At 46.2% G+C, this 22,836-nt stretch overlaps 1 protein-coding gene across 1 annotated transcript in view; it reads right to left on the reverse strand.

Annotated features, from left to right (window-relative positions):
- Positions 1-22,836, reverse strand: part of mboat2a (membrane bound O-acyltransferase domain containing 2a) — a 35,153-nt gene that overhangs the window by 8,273 nt on the left and 4,044 nt on the right. Inside the window, exons 3-6 of the mRNA XM_076165540.1 lie at positions 9,003-9,148; positions 5,587-5,664; positions 1,761-1,856; positions 826-881 (exon numbers count right to left, since the gene is read on the reverse strand). Of these exons, the coding sequence (XP_076021655.1) occupies positions 826-881; positions 1,761-1,856; positions 5,587-5,664; positions 9,003-9,148 (376 nt within the window). The remainder of the gene's footprint in view (positions 1-825; positions 882-1,760; positions 1,857-5,586; positions 5,665-9,002; positions 9,149-22,836) is intronic.

Below are 22,836 nucleotides of genomic sequence, written 5' to 3' on the forward strand. Positions count from 1 at the left end.
AGACAGAGAGAGAGAAAGACAGAGAGAGAGAGAGAGAGAGAGAGAGAGAGAGAGAGAGAGAGAGAGAGAGAGAGAGAGAGAGAGAGAGAGAGAGAGAGAGAGAGAGAGAGAGAGAGAGAGAGAGAGAGAGAGAGAGAGAGAGAGAGAGAGAGACAGAGACAGAGACAGAGAATGAGACAGAGAATGAGACAGAGAATGAGACAGAGTGAATGAGAGAGACAGAGAGAGAGCAAGCTTGAACTCGTATCCAGGTCAGCCACTGGGAGAGAATCTGGGCACCTTGACAATTACAGGCAACAGCGCTTTAGTGGACCTGCAGAAAGTCCAGTATTTGTCAGAGCTAAATGCTCATTTCACAATAACTGCTACAGACACACACACATTGAATTATTTAGCTAAATTTAGAACCGAGGATACAGGATAAACAGCTTATTATACAAACAAAGTAGCGCAGATGATGAAGAAGAAGAAGAATAAGAAGTGATCACGCTGCTTTGAAGTGCACCCAGTATGAGTCTTACTCTTCCTCACTCTGTAACTCGTCGCCTGGTTTGTCTCGGACTGTCGCTGCTGCGTTCAAAGAGCTGCTGTTAAACTGACAAAGAGAGAGTGCAGAGTCGCTCTTTGCTCTGCGTTACATAATCGCGTTTACGCTCCATTCCGGTTCATTAGTCGATTGTCAGAAGTCCTGGCCGGGTTGGAAACGAGGCCGTGGAAACGATGAGTGTTTTAACTTCAAATTGGAACTGAACTGACATTTTCTCCTCCGTCGAGTCCATCGCAGTGGATTCACGCACCCAAACACAACACAAACGCTGTACTTACCGTCGTGTATTTCAAATGCCATGCTGGTAATCTTCTGTGTTATAACCATCATGGGCCTGAGGGGGAAAAGAGCACGGAAAACAAAGAAAATAAGCCAAGTTAGTGTTTGGACCTTAGGCGGCGATCCTCTCCGCTTCATTTCCTCCTACATCCTAAAACTTCACGAGTAGTTTTCAAGTTAATCAACCAGTCAGTGAACTTGTAAACATCTCGCTCTCCTTTACTGAATCGGTGACATTTACATTTCACCTTACTGGAGCAAAATACTGTGGCCTTCAATCTAAACTTCTCCACTATGAATAGTAACATTAGTCATTTCTCTACCACATCATAATTATGGAGACTTTGGTTCTTGACCCGTTCTCCATAAGTGTGCCGTGCAGAACTCAGTGTGCAGTCTGTTGGCCGCCTTTAAGATATATAAAAACTTCTCTTAACGCTTGGATCAGCAATAAAGTTTAGAGGGTTGAATAATTTTACACATGAAATCCCTTGGTGGCGGCACACAGTCGAGCTTCACGGTCATCGCCGGATATATCCAGGTCTAGTCTGGTCATTTTATGGCTTTTAAAAATAACAACTACACATACAGTATATTTGGGTATATGGGTCACAGTGACATTTTGAAAACCCTGAACTACAAATTTGACATTTTCCAAGAGAAATGGCGTGACAGAGAACGAGGCTGCTTGCAACGGAGAAATCTCTGCGCTCGCTGAGGCATATGGGTTTGGATCAGGTTGCTTAGTGACTGGCCACCCCCACCAGGCTGCCTGTGCGGGCTGTATTGAATCGGAATTGTCAGACAGTCTGTAGGAGTGGGAACCGAGAAAACTACACTCCCCGTCCGCGCCGTGTTTATTCTCTTTGAGCTTGTGGCGTTTAAAAAACCCCCAAATGATCAGCTGAGCTCCGTGAGTGTTGCTGTGGCTCACCCTGTGAAATCTGCAGAATACATGCCGTAGTCAAACACGTAGACCCGTGTGATCTGACACACGATGAGATAACCCAGTGTCACAACGAAGCAGTACCTATTGAGAAAGACAGAAAGAGGAACAGGGTGTCAGATTTGCCTGCTATTTCACAATTCATTTATGTTGCATAGTCAAACACAGCATTTCAGGCACACAGATGATCTGATACAGGGGGTAGTGGGGTCAACCAATGGACGGGTGGGGCCGGACACTGGTGTAATGTGTCACTGTTAGTGTAAGGAAGGCAGAGACAACGAACGCTTTAAGAGAGACGACCCAAGACAGAGAAGGACTGCAGCCTACTGGTACTAATGTGCTGCAGCCACTGTAGCCAGTTAGTGTCCCTCTGCCCCCAACAATAAGAGGATTGTGCCGGTTGGTAAAGGAATAAGGCTGTTCTGTCATTAGTGCCAGAACTCAACTACACCTAGTTGAGGCCTGATAGGATTCTAAACCAAGACTTTCTTACCGGGAGGCGACGTCACTAACCGCTGCTTTGTCCCGTTTCACTTGTTTACCCTGCAGTTTAATCTGCGGTGAGGTCTAGGACTAAATCCTACGATAACACAGGCGCCTCCCTGCAGCGGTGTGAAGATAATGTCAAATGATTTAAGAAAACTCATGAAACAACGTGATTTGCATTAACAGATCAGACGTTATGGCCTCTGGCAGATTTCTTCCCCCTACTTGTCGTGATAATAACATTATACAGTATATGCTCAATAACACTAAACGAAATCCTGTTTTTCTATTGACTCCAGCACCTATACTGCTCCTCAGCCACAACCCTATATACCCACAACAAGCTGCCTCCATCTGCGGCACACAGCTAAAATTATCAGCGCAGATATGAGCTATAGGTGCTGCAGAGGCTCTATTTGCAGTGTGTCCACCAGGGACCCTGTCTTAAGTCTCATATGATTTATGTTTGTGTAATTCACAGCTCAGAGGGAGGCTGTGTCATCTCCACGCAGGGCCTCCACGGAGCCTGGGGCTAAATTAGGACGACGTCCCACTGTGCGACAGCGGTAGTTGGGTGGGTGAAAACAAAGACAAGGAGCCGCATGGGAGCCGTTGGCAGAATACAGACGGGTGCAAAGTGAAATGAAAATAAACAAGCTATAAATAAACATTTGAGTGACACTCCAAAACCCCAGAGTGTGCACACATAGTCGCTGCTTTTATGCACCTCTCACGCAAGAACAAATAAATCCACAGATCCAGAGGAAAATTCCATCTGCTCGGTGAGGAATTGTGAGGGAGTTAGAAATTCACACACTCAGCTCCCTCCATCTGCCCACATACACAAACTCGCCTGCAACCACGGGCTATTTATGAAGAAACTGAAAGACTCGGCTTTGCAGGCGTGTCTTTGCCACTAAATTCAGAGTTCAATTCAATTCAACTTTATTTACATACTACTGTATAAAGAACATGCTTGTGTACAGATAACAGACTTTCCTGAAGGTCATCTGCTGCTGGATCTGGAGTCACGGGATAACAGAGCGGCTGACCGAACCCAGTCAGAGCTTTCACATGTGCATTAGGGTTAAACTAGGCTATACTCATTTCTACCTGTGCTGCAATTAAGGTGAAAATGTGGAGTAAGCTGTATTTCCACGGGTTGGAATGAATGGCCTTTCCTCTGACTCTGTGATTAATCGGTTTTACGAGGGGAAGCGCGGCAGTTTCAGCAAATGCGTGTGCAGAAAATGCTTACACTGATTGCGCGCCATCAGATCGTTTACGTGTTAAGAGTAAATTGGTTTGCAATTGCGTAATGGAGGTCTGTTCCGCAGGAGGACGCCGTTGATGTATTTCTGTTTTATTGTGGCGTTAACACGACTTTTGAATCAGTTTATGTACTTCCTTTATTTCTAATGTACAAGAGAATACTGCTTTAGGTAGAATTGGTCGTACATGAATGGATGAAACATTAAATTGATTCTGGACAGATTGTTGTGTCGCTTTTTCAACAGTCTCAGCTAATATCTATTTAATTCTGGCCCTTAAATAACAGTTTTACTTTCAGCTTTCTTCATTGCGTACGTACACCATATCCCCCAGATTTCACTCTTCCCATAATAATCTCTTCCTCCCTCCTCTTCCTCTCCATCTCATCAACCAGCAGGCAGCGCTGTGTTTGCAGTCGAGACAAGACAAAGGGCCGACGCGTACGTCGGCCCTTTGTCTTGAGCGTTCCTCCGTCAGCGCAACGCATTCAACAGGTGGACGGCCGAAACGAGCTGTGTCCACAAGAGCGAGTGGGGGGAGCGAAAGCGAAAGAGAGATCTGCAGCTGTGCCAGAGAGAGAGAGAATGGCATGAAATATGATGCCCTCAAAGCCACAAAGAGCTTCTAGCTGCTCTACGGCCACAGCGAGCCCAGTTCATATTCGCAGCCATTCAACCCCAGTTCAGATAAAAAGCTTTTACCAGCTCCATAAATCTGTCCGTTATGCTGCACTCACTGTGTACTCTTCCCCTAGGGTGTCTGAGTGGGAGTCTTGGAGACAACTGCAAATAAGGAGAAACACAAGTCTGGACGTGACGCGCGGCACCCTGGTCCTGAGAGTGATGTTTGATACAGAGAGTGTTTCTTTGAGCACGCTTCAGCCCTGAGTGAGGCCGATGATAGAGTTGGGGACTGGACAGAGAGAGAGAGACGGAAAGGTGATCGAAAGGAACAAATGAACGGAACAACAAGGGATGAAAATAAGAAATGGTTGACATACAAGGCAGGGCAGCTGCTGAGCAAAGTGCTGAGAGGTCAAATGTTCTTGTGTAGGTTTGTGCACAAGGAGGCGCAGTGCTGATTTCACCAAACGTCTGCCTACGCTGCCATGGCGAGGGTCGCTCAAAGAGCAAAGGCCACCAGTTAAACACGGGGAAGATAAATCTTAACTTTTTGCTACAATAACCATACATTATTTATGCATAACCCCAGGCAGTGGGTTCAACGCCCTCTGCAAACACGGGCAGGTCAGCACGCCCTCTCTCTCTCTCTCTCTCCTCTTTGCTCTTTGGGTTGGACGCTGGCTTAACGTCTCTCTTATCTCTGAAACCGGTAAAGGTGTGGGATTGTTCCAGCTTGCGTTGGGTTTGACTTTGGGGAAAAGCCGCACCTTATGTTTTATAACAAATTTCAAAAAGGAGAGAAGGGGGGAGGGGCGCTTACGTGCCCACATGCAGGGACGGGATTAAAGCTCCAGATATGTTGCGTAATTTGGCATCAAGCTTTGCTGTACGCCGTTCCATTCTTATTAACTCGTCCCTTCCCGTTACGCTTCGTGCCTCGTCGGGATTACGGCTGTTTACTTCCTGAGAGCGGTTGCGGGCTGTGATGACTGTTTTGTTTGCATCTATTTCGAGTGTTTCGCACATAGGGCACAATCTACTGCTTACGTCTGCCCTCATAACCTTGGATTCTGGTATAAATAACAGCAAAGGCAACACTGTGGGTGTGCATGTGCGTGTGCGTGTGTGCGTGTGATGTCTTGACACAGATGGAAGCCTGATGGCGGAATTACTGTCATCGTGACCCAAGCTTTGTATGCCCTAAAACAAAATCACAGATGGTCCAATGAATACAGCAGCAAATACAGGGCAGCACATACACATCCATGCCCCAGATTCATATCGGGTGCATACGCTGATAAGGGAAAGGATATTCAGCTTTATGTAACATTACTTCACATGGGGAAGCCTTTTACTATTTGTTTGTACTAGATTACGTTGTGTAATTCTGGAAGCAAATTTGGGAAGCGTATCACATTTTACGCCCTTACTTGTGCATGTGCTCCAGGCCGGCGAAGACCATCACGCCGTAGGACAGACCGCTCTGCACCAGGAAATGGAGGGAGTACCTGTGGACAGACAGCTGTAATGAGATACTTTATTGATCCTCGTCTAGAATTCACAGGAGCACTTCTGGTGCCGGTAGGGTTTCAGTTAAATAACACTTTGGCCGGGCATAATGTTTTGACATCCCGAGATCCAAACCCCTGGTCCTGCAGTCTACTGTAGTAAGTCTAAGCTCGGTCACAGACGCTCCCCTTTACGGACACTTTGATTTGATCTTTGCACCGATTTCCACATCCTGCTCTGTCGTCCTGTCCTCCCACTGTCAAGAGGAAATAACAGCATTAGGAAATGCCACCAGACACATGATGTAACCACAAATGTCTTCAGTCCCATGGTCTGCTTTGAAAGTGAGGACCAGAGTCATTTGATATTTTTAACCAATACTAATTTCTTCAAGACTGAATGACTGCACGTATGCACACAACATGGTGACTGAGCTGCCAATTTCAAGTAGACACACACACATACACACAATGTCAGTTTGGCTACAGAGGTCACATCCACGTGGACGCCTTTGAAGGCCGCCATGTGTGATGTCAAACCTCCCAGGACAGAAGAGATGCCACACTGTGTTGGCGGTGAGTCAACATGGAGGTAAAGGGCAGCAGGGGTTAGCAGGAAACAAGGCAGCCAAACAGAACGACAAGGCAAATAAAAGTGTGTGAAATGTCGCCGCGGCTAAAACAAGGAGAGGGACTGGATAAAAGGAGGACGGCGTTCAGAGAGGAGACAAATGCGGACACGGTGACCTCTGACCCGTTGAGCTGGGGGAGGTTTGAATGCATGCTGGGATACGCGACAGTGAACTCAGTCCTCTCTCTCGCAGACACGAACAGGAACAATAAAACCAAATCCTGTCCACATCTGTGAGGCCGCTTCACTGGGGCCAACACGCAATCACCAGCGACAGAGTTACAGGGATGTTAACTCGGATTTATTGTTAACGTCACACATGAATATCCCCTATTGCTAAAAAAAAAATCTCTAAATTCACATAATGTGCCATAAAAAGTCTTTTATGGCACATTTTTTGCTCCTGTAGTTGTAGAACACAGGGCCAAGTACAATAAATATAATACGCACCAGTATATATTTTCTAACATTTCGGCGCTCTTAGATGTTTATGGGTTTAAGCTGTATTAATAATTGTAGCCAATAAAATTCACTGTCAGAATTGCATTTGTCGTAAAATTCATGTATTGATTCTTGGGAGTCCATTTAACCAGAGAGGCTTTCCTGCCCGGTAACAAGTTGGACTGTCCGTCTTCAGCATGATGAATTTTTCATCCCTGTAGTCGATCACTTTATTGCATTTTTTTTCCTGATAGAGATCGGCGCCTTGGCACCTATGACCGGCTTAAGCACCCGAGCCATGTGCCTTCCCTCACAGGTGGTCGGCCTACGATGGCGGTGGTGAAGTGAGTAGTATCGAGTATTCCATTCCATCCTTGTTAGACTAGGATGGAAAGTGTCCAGCTTTTAGTTACGTTATAGGTCTGGAGTTCTGGGATGAGACCACGGGGCCGACCCAGAATACGCTGGAGGGACTATGTATCCCGTGTGACCTGGGATCGTGTTGGAATCCACTGCCGGGAACAGCTGGAGAACGTAGCATGAGAGAGGAACATATGGACTACACTGCCTTACATGTTGCCTCTGCGGAACAAACCCAGATAAGCAGCCAAAAATGCGTTCTTTCAACCTCCACGTAAACCCAAACCAGCTCACATCTTAATATGTTCATTCTCAGTTCCTTATCTTGCTTGTTCCTCATTTTAAATTTGCTGAATCTTATTTGTTTACTCTTCCATCCTGTTTAACAGCACAGGAGGTCAGAAGTGTGAAACATAGAGCAGGGAGTGCTGAAGACGTCTCTTTCCATTTGATATCTACACATAAACACTGATAATACAGACATATTTTCAAACAGAGAAGTCCACGTTTTAATGTCATCTTCTATAAACAGGGTGGATTGATATCATCTATAACCCTCACCATTTTAGCAGAATGAGTCTCACCCCCTCTGTCTTCAGATTCAGGGACGACACTAAATTGTGGCGAACATCATAACTACTGCCACACACCGATCCACAGTTTAGTGTCCCCGGAACAGAGAACACAGAGGCATCACATGACACCCAGGTAACATTTCACCCAGATGGAATTTTATCTCCAGCTTGGAGGCCGGCTAGGATTACCAAAGTTTGCTTAACACACACACACACACACACACACACACACACACACACACACACACACACACACACACACACACACACACACACACACACACACACACACACACACACACACACACACACACACACACACACACACACACACACACACACACACACACACACACACACACACACACACACACACACACACACACACACACACACACACACACACACACGGTACATTTAGAGCCACTTAGTATGTGGCTTGTCTTATTATAGGGCATTTCCTTTCTAACTGGGTATCAGTTACAGATGGAGCCATTGTTTGGCGAGGAAGAGGAGGATGAAAAGAGGGCGGGGTGTTTGAGGTGAAGAAGGCAGAAGAGTGGCTCGAGGATGAGGACGATTAGATGGCAAGCAGAAGACGAGATGCACACTTAAAGCAACAGATCGTCTTTTAAAAGATTCAATGTTTAATTCCACAAAGAACCAGCTGTGCAAGTAAACATGTGCCTTTAAAACAAGCATATAAGGGGTTAATTATCTTTGCATTCAATTTTTTAAAAAATACTTAAATTAATAAGTTAATTAATAATTACACTTAATTATTCTGTCTTCAAGCAACGATTAAATTAAAATTCCACATATTAATATTTAAATTTAAAATCATTTCAAATATTTTTTTTAGGAATCTGTTTTTTTTTATCATCCTCTTTGCTTAATTGCCGGCTGCTCCGTTTTCACCTCACAACGCTCTGCTCGGGCAACATTTAATTATTGAGAGTTGTTCACTCAGTGCAGCGATCAAATCCAAGTAATGTGAGATCTCCCCCAGTGCAAAAGAATCCGCTGAGGCAGCAATTCTAGCGTCCTGTGATGCGTTAATAGTCCATCATAACACAGATTTTCCAGCAAACAAAGAACATGTGTTTTGCCTGGAGGACTTTTGCTTGACTTAGAAACGTGACAGCACACCACCTTCACACGCAAAGCACCGACATTCCCATCCAACAATCTGGACACGTACAGTATTAGCCCGTAAAGTGAAACATGGCCACGAACTGCCACGGGACCTGTGGCAAAGATCTGGTTGAGATAACACAGGGATGGAGATGAGAGACAGAGACAGAGAGAAAGAGAGACAGAGAGGGACTCACCAGCCGAAGCAGAAGAGAGCCAGGTAGAAGCCCAACAGCGTGGCCACCACATGTCTGATGAAAGGACTGGTCTTGCTGGGGTGGAGGTAGATCCGGAACCACACGGCCATCAGCAGGGCAAACACCTGGCACGCCACAAAGTTCACCTACAGGGGGGACACAAGGCTGTTACAGACGACTCCAGGCGAATCAAATGATGAATTGAAGAATTAAATCAAGGTAGACCAGAGGGACCTGCAGCCCATTGTGGTACTAAGGCAATAGTAAAAGGCAGATAAGAAAGCAGAGCCTACATGGAGCTGCCGTAGGATATAGAACCAACTCCCCCGTCTCCCAGGGGTACAATTCAAATGTCATGAATATCAAAAATTGTGTGGAAAGCAGAAGACAGAGCCGGGAACCATAATCAAGCTTTCTACCCAATCCTGACCTAATAACTCCTTATCTAATCTGAGACGACTGTAAATGTTCCTTTTATCATAATTTGAGCCTCCCTTGATCCTCACATTAAGTAAGCCTGTGATTTTGTTGACTGTCACGTACACACACACACACACACACACACACACACACACACACACACACACACACACACACACACACACACACACACACACACACACACACACACACACACACACACACACACACACACACACACACACACACACACACACAGAGGTGCTAATTAACAAGCCATATTGGAAACGTGATCAATAAATCATACCATCACGCTGTCTTAGAAGTCATTAACTTCAAGGTTGCAAAAGGTCACTGGTGATTGGTTTCCTTACAAAAACTAACAGCCGTAGTGATAAATGAGCGTTTTGTTGAGGCTTGCCAGTCCTCCCATTTCTGGAAGGACCTGGTTTTTGGATGCATGATCCTTTTAGTTTAATTATGTGACATTTGGTGACCTTGGCCAATTCCCAGCAGGATTTCACCCTGGAAAGTTGGTCTACACCAGAATGGTAACGTCTCCTCCCATTTTGGAAACCGTGGAGTTAGAGTTTGAGACTTTGTTTGATCCTTAAAGCCTCCAAACGGGCCAGCAAAGAGGCTTTCCTGGGAGCAGTGGTGAGATTGACTGGATCCATCAAGGAGAGAACAATGGAAACCTTCTTGTTTTCATTGCAAATGATTTGACTACATTTACACTGCCAGGCTCATGTGATCCAATTCTGGTTTATTGCTGACAAGCGCCGCCGATCCTATCTGCATAAAGAGTGTTTGACTCTTGTCGTATTTGAATGTCGTTGGTTTGTAGCCAGGCCCTTTGCTCTCAGTGCTATTTACATGTGACCTGGCAATTGGAAGGTAGTGGAGCAATGTGGTGGAGCTTTCCACAAATGACTGTCTGGAGCACTTCACCCTGATGTAGTCATGTATCTGTTTGCGTCACAAGGCTCGGCCAAAATCACAAGCAATCCGACAGAATGATTCCTACGTGATTCTTCAAAAGGATCGTCGGGAAAATATATCCTGCTAGGAAAGCCTGTAGGATCGGCACTCAAACATCCGGGAGACCTCCCTCTGCAGACCAGTCTCGTCTCTCACCCACAGCCACACGTCCCTATTATCCTGTCACTCTGAGGCATGATACTCTGACGCTACGCCCCATCCTCTTTAGAGACGGGTGCCTTTCAGTCAGTCGACACTTCGACCAATTGGTACCATCAGACATCATTAAGTAAACTAATACGTGGTGTGCATGTGTGCGCGCCTTTGTGCATCCTGCCTGTAAGGAGGGGCGACTCCCAGATGATGGTCGATACGTCTGGCTGTTAAGGGTCAGTCAGTCCAGCGCTCCTGAGCTGTTCATCATCACACAAACACACACTTGCGTGCGCACACCAACTAGGAGCTTACAGATTTATTTCTCTCTCCATTTACTCTCTTACAGAATCCTCTCGGCCTTCAATCTGCCTTTCTATACCATTGCAAACACACACACACACACACACACACACACACACACACACACACACACACACACACACACACACACACACACACACACACACACACACACACACACACACACACACACACACACACACACACACACACACACACACACACACACACACACACACACACACACACACACACACACACACCCTGTATGAGTAATTGCAGTGTCACTACTTTTCCTCAAAGCCCCATGCGAACTACACTGCATCATAAAAGCAATTATTACATTTCTTACTATTTACCAAAAAACATAATGATTTAGGATCCAATGCATGCAGGTAATGGCAGAAATCCAAACACCCCGCAGGGTTTGGATACCCAAACTTGTGGGCGACTTACAGATCATGTAGAACTGGTATAGCCTGAACGTTGCACTCATCATGTAAGAGATAAATCATCCACATCCATCCACCATGAAGCCACCCTGTTTATTTGATGTCATGTTCAGTGATGCACGCCTAAAGACACAATGGCCTATCCATGTATTTAGGTCATGTTAACAGATCCGTCTGGCCAGCGAACAGTGAAAGGCTAGAGACACATCTGAGCGGCATCCATTATCTACGCATCTTGCATGATTAATAAGCAAGCGAGGGGAACAGATCCAGCCGGCGGTATGTAGGTCCTCCAGTCGGCATGGCTAACAGATGTCCCGTCAAATCATCCCAAGCGCTAGGCTCCGTTCATCAAATCAGACGGCACCAGCGACACATGATTCAGACTTTTGTGTGTGTCCGTGTAATCACATATGCACACGCGCAAAGAACATGAGAGTTAACAACAGGAGTTGGTACAAACCCAAGTAGAATCAAAGACTTGAGTAATGCAACAAGGCGTGGCAGGTTGGATGGAGATATGTGACTGCGAGCTGCTGTGACTTTATGGACCAAAGGCAAACAATCCAATCCAGCTGAGTGCTGATAATGATCATTGATTATTGATACTGGGCCCTGTTTTCATTAGTCATCTATAAAGAATAGATGAGCGAGCCTCTCAGCAGATTTACATGTTATTAAAAACTTTGATTATACTGCAAATAAGGCCATAAATCATCTTTTCCAGTTGTCAAGCACTGCATTTGCCTTAATGTGATCGATGTTGCCACTAATCAAAGTACGCTTACTAACAGACCTAGATTATACAAATGCATTTATTCAGCAGTCTAAATTGGAGTGTACCACCTCGGAGTGTATATCAATCCTACTGTAATTATGCGCCAGACTCCTGATTTCATGCATACTCAGGAGTACTTTAGCCTCTTCTTCTTCCAATACCTCCCTCATGGCTGTAATTGGTCCCTTTATTGCAGAGCTAGTTGCATCTCCAGTGACAGAGTTTGATTCTGGTTATGGTTCATTCAGGGACACGTTGCTGGCTTAGCCTCACTGGCATTATGCGCAAAACATGACGACTTCCCCTGAGAGCTGCCAACATGACATAGAATGTCCCCCGAGGACGTACTCCAGGGTTGTAGTTAGGTACTTGAAGGACACGCTTACAATAAGACAATACTGTAGGTTCACTGGACTGTTGTTTCTTTGTTTCATCCTTGTCGCATGCTGCAGCCTAAATCAATTACCCGTGTGAATAAATTAGTGTCGTTCAGACTCTGCAAAGCCTCTGGTGGTATAGGTTTGTAAAGATTACTTGGCAGGCCTACCCGCCCCCGCCTCCTTCCAATCTAAAGCTCTAAAAATAAAATATGAGGCCTGGTATTGACACAGAATCACAACAAATAAAGACTTCTGCTTCCTCCCGTCTCCTGCAGGCCTCTAACTTCAAACACTGTTTACCAGTCCCTCGGCTTCAGATGTCATTTTACGCTTTGATTACCTCAAACTGCTCTCAGGGTGGAGAGGCGAGTGCTGGTTGGTCGAGCGACGGGCTGACTCGCCTGCCTGACTGGCTCATTTGCTAACCAGAGAACATTCCACGCTTACTACAGTCGCCGATTAATCAAAGCGACCCACAGGGGCAAAAATAGCCGCCGCTGTCAAAAATGGTTTGTCGACCGGACCCGAGTTGAGTAACAGCACGAGGAGAAGCTAGTGTGCCTCTATTCAGCAGGAGGAGACTGAAAAGCACGTCTCCTATTTTCCATACTACACCAAAATAGCACACATTTCCACTGATGTTCCGGGTGTTAAAATTCATACTTGCTTTCCTCATTAACTGCTGAGAATGCTTTGTGCTTTCAGAAATCACCTTTAGCACCATTCTGCATTGTTAAGAAGGCAAGCAGGCAGCCCATAAAACAAACAAGGACAATGGAAAACTGACTGATGCAACAACTGCACCGCTCACATGACTGCTCAACACGACGTCTTCCTCACATGTGGTGAGGCAGAGAACAGCTGCCAAGTCATTAAACATGACCGCACCCGAGCCAGCACAGCTGAGTGACTTGTATTAGTAGCCATTGTGTGCGTGAATGTACCTGAATAAACAAATCATCCACGAATATCCTGTATGGACCACATCCTCACAAAAGTCTTAGGGAAGAGTGGCACGTGGTCTAAAGGAAAGCCGGAGTGGGAGCAGAGTGAAATCAGCCCCTGGCCGGATATCAAAACATTGCTTTGTAAGGAAGGAATTTGGTGTGGCCGAGTGGAAGGGTGTGTCAGAGGAACTGTATTGTTCAGGAGAACAGTGTGTAAAGCTGCTGGTGATTCCTGGCAAGACCGGCGTCCTTTGACTATCACTGAGATAAAAACCGCGCCTACTGTGTCTTTGGTGGTGACGAGACGCGAGCTCTCCTCCCCCGACCGGGATGGAGCCTCGCACAGGGTTTGTAATTGGACGTTTTTTTGATTATTGGACGGTTTATCAGAGATCTCAGCTGCTCCCGGAGCCGCTGGACAGCCCGGCTGAGAGGGGACACGGCTGATTAATGTCCAGGACACGTCTGAATGGCACAGCTGAAAGTCATTAAGCTCCAAGCCGCTGCAAGAACGCACAATCTCCACTTGAAAATGCACACGTATGCGCCATGTTATCATTAATTGTATCCCTAAAATAAAAAGGAAATCAGAAAGTGAGTGGTTCAGGCACAAACAGAAAGTGTCTGCTGACAACTGGGGTTTCCCGTTTGCTCTAAATATGTTATTTCCCCATCGCAAGCCTTTAGCCTTAAACGGATGATGCCTTCCATATTAAAATAACCAAAAGAACCCAGGGGTCACTGAGCACTTTACAGCAAAGGTGTTGCAACTAGGATGTTAACAAGGGCGTGTTAGCGACTGTAATATGCGGCCACACAATGAAGAGACGGAATATTCCCATGTTACCGATGTTCACAGGATGGAAATGTGTTTTCCCTCAGCCCGCCGTCATGGTTGGTGTACTCTTTAATGAATAAACCTTCTGGATCAGACAAGTTCAGGTGCGAGAGTGTGCCGTTTATAATAGATGGATATCCTCTTCAATTATTGATTCATTCTGAAGTGAACTTTACCCTGGGGTACGGCCAACGCTATTGTTTGAGAATGTTATCCAGAGTTTATGTACAACATACTGGTTAGTAGGAGAGGAGCTGCTGGGAGGAAGAGGAGACGCCACAATACTGGAGCAACTCACTGCAGTCCTGCAATTCATGAATGTTAACATCAAAAACTACAAAATTACAGCATAAGAGATTTTAGTTTCCCCTTTCCTCTCTCTGATCAGACAATCTGGAATACTCACTGTGTTCACGGGCACTATACTCCAGTTTCGGTGCTGTGATTGAGACAAAGTGCACAGTAAGCTATATACTGGATATCTGTAATATAATATACTCGCCGCTTAATGGATTTACGAGAGGAAGCCCTGCAGGTGAGGAGGATCAGGCACAGAATGCTTACGCTTCTTGTCAGCCCAGGCAGTGTTCACACGCTCCAGTGAATCAGAGTGGAAACATGTGATCTGGGTCTGTTACTGTTACTGAGTGCCAATGTTGATTTAAGCCAATTTCAATCTAATTATGACATTCGTGTGAGGTTTGCAAAATCAGATTAGAATACATATTCTTAGGCGCGTGCAAACAAAACTGAATCAATGCTCCACAAAGTCAGATTAATGCACCAAAGCCTTCCAACGCCGCAATAGAAATCCAACTAACCAGCGTTTAAACTCACAGCAAAGGCTCCTATTTACTGTCTTTACAGTCGGTCGATCATAAATTACTCTTTGCTCCCTTTGTATCCAGCATCGTCTCATCTCAGGAGAACGAGACAGCAGATCGATTACGTCAGAGAGGGACACAGACCGGCAAAGAGCATGCAGATGTTTTCTGTGGGTAGCGAGTGCCAGTGAGTGGTTAGTGCTTAAAGGCAATAAGCTGTCAGGCAGTTTATTCCTGGCAGCTTTAAGAAGCTGCAGCGCACACCGACTGACACACAGACTGACAAGCTGGGGGGTGGTGGGGGAGGGGGAGGGGCACGGGGGGGGGGGGGGGGGAGTCATTGTGGATGCAGTGGAAGGGAGAGATAAGTCAGCTTCCTGAAGCTCATTATGGAGTGAACCGGTGCTCATGTCTGTGTATGCGGGGCGCATGTGTGAGAGAGAGAGGAACATGGAGGCCCCTCAGGTTGAAAGCTTTGCCTCACTGATCCTCCCATTCACACATCACACTTCCATCTTTTTTGTCTCTTTCCCGTCTCCAGAAGAAGCGTTTCCACCTCGAACACGCTGACGCAGAGCTAAAAGGTCACCGTCCATTCTGAGACCCCCACTCTCTCTCTCTTCCTCTCCCTGTGTTTGTGTGCGAGAAGGAGAAATGGAAAGTATTGTTCCTCCGAGCACATCTTTCCCTCTATCCAACTGTATAAAAGTCAACAAAGCCCATCCCATAAAGGTGGCGTGAATACAGACAGCACCCTCAGCTGCTGCTCTCACTCTGCTCACCTGCTGCTGGAGGGAAAATCTACGAGGCCTCTAAAGAAAAAAGCAGGCGACCCCGGTTGGGTTTGCGTGACATGATTACAGGCGCCATCGTGGGTTGACATCACCCTTTTTGATTTTGGTGGAGGTGGCCTGTTTGAAAAGGCTTATTACTCTGCGACGAGTGTGTGTCCTTGTGTGTGTAATCAGAAGGTGTGTCAAAATGTGACGTGTCCTCTTCCCATGGGGCGCCGCACAAGGTAAACACCTGTGGAAAAGTGGCTGGTTGAGTCTGACCTGCTTCTATGATACACAGCTTTCCTGTGGCAGAGACCTGCTCGCTGAGGTGGGTGAGGACTTTGACAAAGTAGCGTTTGTCAAACACGCACAGTCACAGAAACGCACTCCTGTGGTAATATCACTTAAAAAAACACTTTCCTCTCCCCTCCCTGTGCACGACCCATGTTTAGCACCCAGATACTGAAATATTCCCATTAAGCCTCCGTACCAAAGCCCAGTTCACAGCTGGTGGGATCCTGTCTGTGTGCGTACGCATGAATCTGTTTGTCTGTGCAAAGTGCAAGATAATTTTAGACTCTCATTAGCATAAAGCCCTTTTTTCCATGTCATTAAGTCACACCCCTCCCCTCTCCTCTGCTCTATCCTTACCACACACACACACACACACACACACACACACACACACACACACACACACACACACACACACACACACACACACACACACACACACACACACACACACACACACACACACACACACACACACACACACACACACACACACACACACACACACACACACACACACACACACACACACACACACACACACACTTCATTTCCATCAGCTGGAGTTCAGAATGACTCACAGCACCCCTGGCGTAGTGAATGCATCACTGAAGTTAAAGGCAAAGCCAATATTTTGCGCAAAAACTGAATTATATACACATCGACCTGGTGTAGCAGCGTATTGTGGAGTTCAACCTATTTGTTGGATCTCATTCATCTGCAAAACTACAATTTGTGCCGATGTTATTATCCTACATACAGATATATGGGCCGTCATGCAGAGGAGAGAAGAAGCCACAGTGAACTTACTGGGACTGGAAAAAAAACAAAACAGAAGCTTGTAGCAAGAAAGAACAAGTAGAGAATGAAACAACCCCATCTCGACCCCTCTGCTGTCGACCACGTCTGCCATTCCAGCCCGTCTCTGGCTGGAGGGACATGAGAGTGATAACTCGCCTGCCTGTGTTAGGCATCAGAATGTGTGTGCGTGTATAATGAAACTATAGGAACAGCAGTATTCCTGTTCCTTCCGCTAATACAACAAAGCACCCGCTCCTACACACGCACACGCACACGCACACACACACACACACACACACACACACACACACACACACTAAGTGATACAAAGCCTGCAGTGTGACGCTCTCCTCTCTTGAGCTCATCCACACATCCCAGTCAGGCTCTGTGGTCAGGCTGGCTATTAATAGCCAAACAATCAGCCATTCCCCCACAAGGCTGCCAGCAGCACTGGGCCAGAACCAGGTCCACAGTGTGTGTGTGTGTGTGTGTGTGTGTGTGTGTGTGTGTGTGTGTGTGTGTGTGTGTGTGTGTGTGAGAGACTCCATTCTTGAAATGCAGCAACCCGACCCAAGCAAAGATTACACGACTGCTTTAAGTCTGACATTCTGTTGCTATCTGAACATTGAGTTAAGGTGAAGTAACCGTATCACAACAGGACCCAGTTACAGGTCGGTTCAAAGTAATCAGGCGCACCACACTTACATCTTGCGTGTTCACGCTAACATGCTGAGGGCTTTGAGGGCAGCGAGAGCGAAACCGAGAGAGGAAGACAGTAAGAAAGACGTCATTTACATTATCTGACAAACCTCTCTTGTGTGGGAACTGCCAACACAGCGCACCAACCACTGCACAGCATCTCCGCCCACCAGTCCAGACACGTCTCTCTGTAGGTTCTGACAATGACTTTATTCTGTCGTTGCCCCCGCTGGCCGCTCGCATTTGCATTCCTGGAAGAACACTGCTGCAAGGCCCCTTCTGCTTTGCCCATAAGTCCTGGCAAACAACTCACAGTGGTACAGCTGTATGATTTACAGCCAGATATATCGGCCTTCGTGAGTGAGTGAGAGAGGGGAGGGGAGGGCAGGGGAGGGGAGGACGAGAGAGGAAGTGAAACCTGTAGGCCCGAATTGAAGTTGAAAGAATTGCAGCACAAAGTATGTTGAAGAATGTAGATCAACTCGAATCTAACTGATGTGATCGCTGAATGCTTAGGTTGCGTATTTCAGTATATTCCTGTTCTCTGCCACTGTGTCTCTGCCACAGCCTGTAGTATATAGGCCAAGGTCCTCTGCCAGCGGTGCTACTATAGGATTTATAATATGATTTACACGTATGGAGACAGAACTAGACAGAAAGAGAGAGAGAGAGAGCGAGAGAGAGAGAGAGAAAGAAAGCGTGAGATAAAGAGAGAGAGAGAGAGAGAGAGAGAGAGAGAGAGAGCGTGAGAGAGAGTGGGGAGAGACAGATACTTTTGTAATTAGCCTTAACGGGAAGTTTTGTCCCAGGTCTGCCACTGGATACTAATGTTGTTTTCTCAGGTTCCAGCCAGGCGTCACGGAATACAAATGACGACGTACCGCAGCCCATTACGTGAGTGCAATAGACAGCCCCGGTAATAAGGTGGAAGTATCAGTCTAACCTGGATGGTGCGTGATATACTCAGAATGCAGTTATCAAAGCCATATCGGCCAACGAGTCAAATCAATGGCGCCAAACATGTGATCGGTGAGCCAAGATCCACCGCTACAAAATAAAAGGCGCTCAGCAAACCGAACGGTCTAATTGTTTTCGACAGCCAACCAGAAGACCACCGGACTGCTTCTGCCCGATTTCACCAAAAGGTCAGCGGTCTCACCATAGAGACAGAAGAGGCATTTTGTCTGCTCCTTAGCTCAGTAAGAAACAGAGCATTTAACCAGGTCAGAAGTTCAAGAGTCAGATGGACTTTGCGGCCATTAGCCTGTGAGGCCCAAATCTGGTTAACGTATGCCCGTGTAGATTTAACCCTGGCTTGTGTGTGCAAAGCGGATGGCATCGATCCTAAAGACGAAAACCACACAATTAGCGCTAGATTTGGCAACCGCTACCTAGAAGGAGAAAGCCGGCAGTTGCTATGATACAGCAAAAGGTCCTTCATGGTTTTGCTAAAAGTGAGGAGACGATCTTTGAACAGCGGCTCACTTAGCAGTCGAGTGCTCAGATCTCTGTTTGCGTCAGTTCACATCTGCAGGGGAGCAAAACAGGCGCTGGGAGACTCGCGATGAAGATTCATTGGAAATTTCCGCTACTGGAAAATGTTTGAGAATCAGAAGTGAGCAGCAAAGGCCACCAACCCGGGTTTTGACATGTTAGACTAAAGTTACATAAAGCAGGCAAAGTGACTGACATTTGCCACCTGGGTGAGCGTACTGTGGTTTCTCTGCTGCTGTGCAAGCGCATCTGCCGCCTCTAGAGAGCTGCGACTTCAAGCCCTTACATGCGTCTCTGTATAAATAGAAAGCTGCGGCATGAGCCAGTTCATCAGTCACCAGTGATCTGTTGGCTCTATGTTATTAACCAAACTGCCACTTCAGCCAAACAGCAAAGGGAACTGAAACGTGTCAATAATCAATTTGTTTTCCAGGCCCTGATCACACAGGTCATCAGGTTTGAGGAAACGTCTTGAATCGATGCTTCATTCAAGAAGGTCGCCTTAACTTTTTCAGATGACCTCGCAACTTGTTCTGCCAGGATGATCGATACCCGGATTCACCATCTGCTGGATCGTCGTCGCTGAAGGACGCAGCGACGGGAGGTTTGGAGAACATGTGTGAACCTACACGCTTCAGTCAAGAGGCGATATAGGCTGCATTTCCTTCCTGCCTTGGTGACTTGCTTCCTACTGACTCGGCGGAGGAAGAAGCAACATTGCAAAAATCTAGCTGATAAATATTTATATTGGATGCATTCCCTTCATCTCACAGGACAAAGGCTACTGTGCACAGATTTGAGGCCTGTGTTCATTAATAAAGCTTTCCACAGGCAAGCAAACCTCAGCCTGTAAATTACTGTAAAGACAATCGCCGCAATCTAGATGTACAACTACTGTAACATTAGATATGTCTGGGTGTGATTTGAAGCTCTCTCTCTTCCGTCTGTGTGCTGACTCTGCGTCGGGCCATCCAAACATTAAACTGGCAATACAAGCGGACAGTCCGCGCAAGGTTTTTTTTAGCATAGAAACTGAAACCACCCTCGTAAAACTAGAGACTAGAGAGCGAGCAAGCTGCCTCATGGTGCCTCTGCCTTCTGCTTTCTGCCTTCTCTTAAACACTAAATCACCTGCTTAAGATGTCTAATGATGGACCGTTTCTATTGTTGACTGATTATGCAAACATACTTAAAGAACTGTAGATGCAACTAGTTTGGCACAAGCTTGGTTGTACTGACTTGATGTATCTTGGGTTCTACTTCACAGAGGATTATCAAAAAGGAGCAGGGGTCAGAGGGCGTCGTCATGGAAGCATTCGCAAAGTGGCTACCAATGGGAGCTAGTTAGGGAGCCCCCTCTTATCAACAAAGGCAGAATCAGTCAAAGTGTGTCAACACGATCTGCCGCTTTATACGCTCATTAGTCCACACCAGAGCAAAAATTATCCACTTCAATTGTATGTAATTACACAGAATCTAATCAATACAGGCAATTTAACATTATGAACCGGCTGAATTGGCCTTCACATTCCTGAGAGGGAGGATTCATGGGAGATTTGAAAACAATCAAACCGTATCAAAGACCATTCCTCTTTGGACAATTCCTTGCATTAAATTCCACACACACGACACACAGTACAAATGCTATGAAACCCCACAAAGTCTGCGATATCTGTTTGAAGAAACACTTGTTTGTTATATTATTAACACACGCCTAATGACGTTGCCATTATAGCCCCGGCTCCCCATATTCCCCCAAGAGGAATCACACATGCCGGTGTTGACTGTGTGCCATAATAACAGCAGCAGCCAGCAGCACTCCATTACAGATAGCCAAGGGGGGGGGGGGAAATCAATTGGAGGGATAAGACTCCCGAGAGGGCAACCAATTAAAGACCAAGGGGAGGTAGTGATGAGACCTGTGCGCTTGAAGTCAAACCAGCGGCCCTGAGCTGAGGCGCTTTGGAGGCTTCGTCAGTGGCTGGGGACTTTACTGGGAAGCTGACGCGAGTTCCTACCGTAGTTCCATAGTTCTAACAATTCACAAGTTCATTCAGGGATATTAGGTGCAACTTTTGAGCCAATTTACGTGCATCAAACTAGGTTAAACTCTTTAACCTAGCTTTTCACGACAATAAAAGCAAAGCTAGTAGTCAGACGGCACACTGGGAGGCTTCTGTAGCCCCGTAGTACAATAGCTTGGTGGAAAGTGCAGCAGCGACAACAAAAAGGATTGTTATCGTGATAAAAGACGTGACGCTGACTATGACAAAACTGCAATCCAATATGTCACATAAACAGTGGAGTGATTGTACAGCTGAGCAGTGAGCCCCATTGTGCGTGCAGGATACACAGCCGTGCTATCTGCTGCATCCTGCATGTGCGAGCTTGTACCATAAGGACGCATCTAGAACGTCAGACAAATGATGAAGATGGTAAAGAAAAGGAAGAAAAAGACCAAGAAGATGTTACTGCGCCGGAGATTCAAGCGGTGTCGAGACATTACAGTGATTTGGCGAGCTAAAACGCAGACCTGTGGCCGTTTAATTTCCCAATGGATGTATTAAACGGAGATGAACTAGTGATCCCGGAAAGGGCGTCGTTTGTCCAGTTGTGTCATTTAATCACAGGATAAAACAGAAGGCGACGCATTTGGCCTGTCGGACGTCGTCTCTCATAATCCAGGCGGTAACGCTGGTCTGTCATTTCAACAGATTGGAACGTTCTTGTCTACGATAATCACCTGACAGGATCCTCTCGGCTGCAGCTACACCTGGATGCATGATAACGACACCTTGAGTCTCATAACCAAGGAGAGAAAACGCCCTCGCCAATCCCGTTTCTGCAATAAAAGAAGGGAAATAAGTCTACTCTTGGATTTTAAAATACAGAACCACCACTGATGTCAGTCCTTGAGCGGCACTTGATGACTTAAAGCCTCAGTGCCCTCCAACATCTTTACTTAAGAGCCTTAAATAGCAGGTATTTCCTGAATAATTCCGTTCGACACCAAAACCCTCGTCTAAACTGTCATTACAGAGCGAGCGCTTCTCAACACAAAGACTTTCTTCACACGGTCGCTGATGGAAAGTGAATGAAGTTTATGTGACAAAACAGTGAAAGGATCTTCGCCTTTCAGTTTCGGCCTAGATCAAAACACAAGTCACAGCAGAGAAGGGTAAACTCCACAGCAGATGCACCAACCCAGCCCGCACAAAGGTCTAGTCTCAGGGGGACGAGAGGCAACTATATTATATTACTATACTGTGCTTTTTACTATAATTGTTCATACTGCAGGCTGATATATGGGGCTTTGTAATAACATTGCCTTGTGGATGCATTACTGGAAGAAAGACAGTAATGGAACAGGAAACCTAATGCCACACCACAAATGATAGCATACTGGTATTGCATATTAGCATTCATCATCAATGTCGACAGCTAATGTTCCAATCTTTTAGGCACAATTACAGGCCTGTAGCTCCCGGGGTCCGGTGGAATATTCACAACGTCTCATCCGAGTTGAAGAAACGATGTTATAGAGGTTGGGGACGGGTCAGAGTAGCACCATCAACCATCAAACGTTTCCCTGTTAGGTTGTTGGGTTCAATGCCTGCCAGGCTGAGAGGAAGGATTTCAGATTGGAAATGAAGTTGATGGTTAAATACAACAAAATCGGGACGTGTGCAGTTCT

The sequence above is a fragment of the Genypterus blacodes genome, unplaced genomic scaffold (genome assembly GCF_046128005.1).
Source record: "Genypterus blacodes isolate CSIRO-AG114 ecotype Tasmania unplaced genomic scaffold, CSIRO-AGI_Gbla_v1 ptg000147l_1, whole genome shotgun sequence".
NCBI lineage: Eukaryota > Metazoa > Chordata > Actinopteri > Ophidiiformes > Ophidiidae > Genypterus > Genypterus blacodes.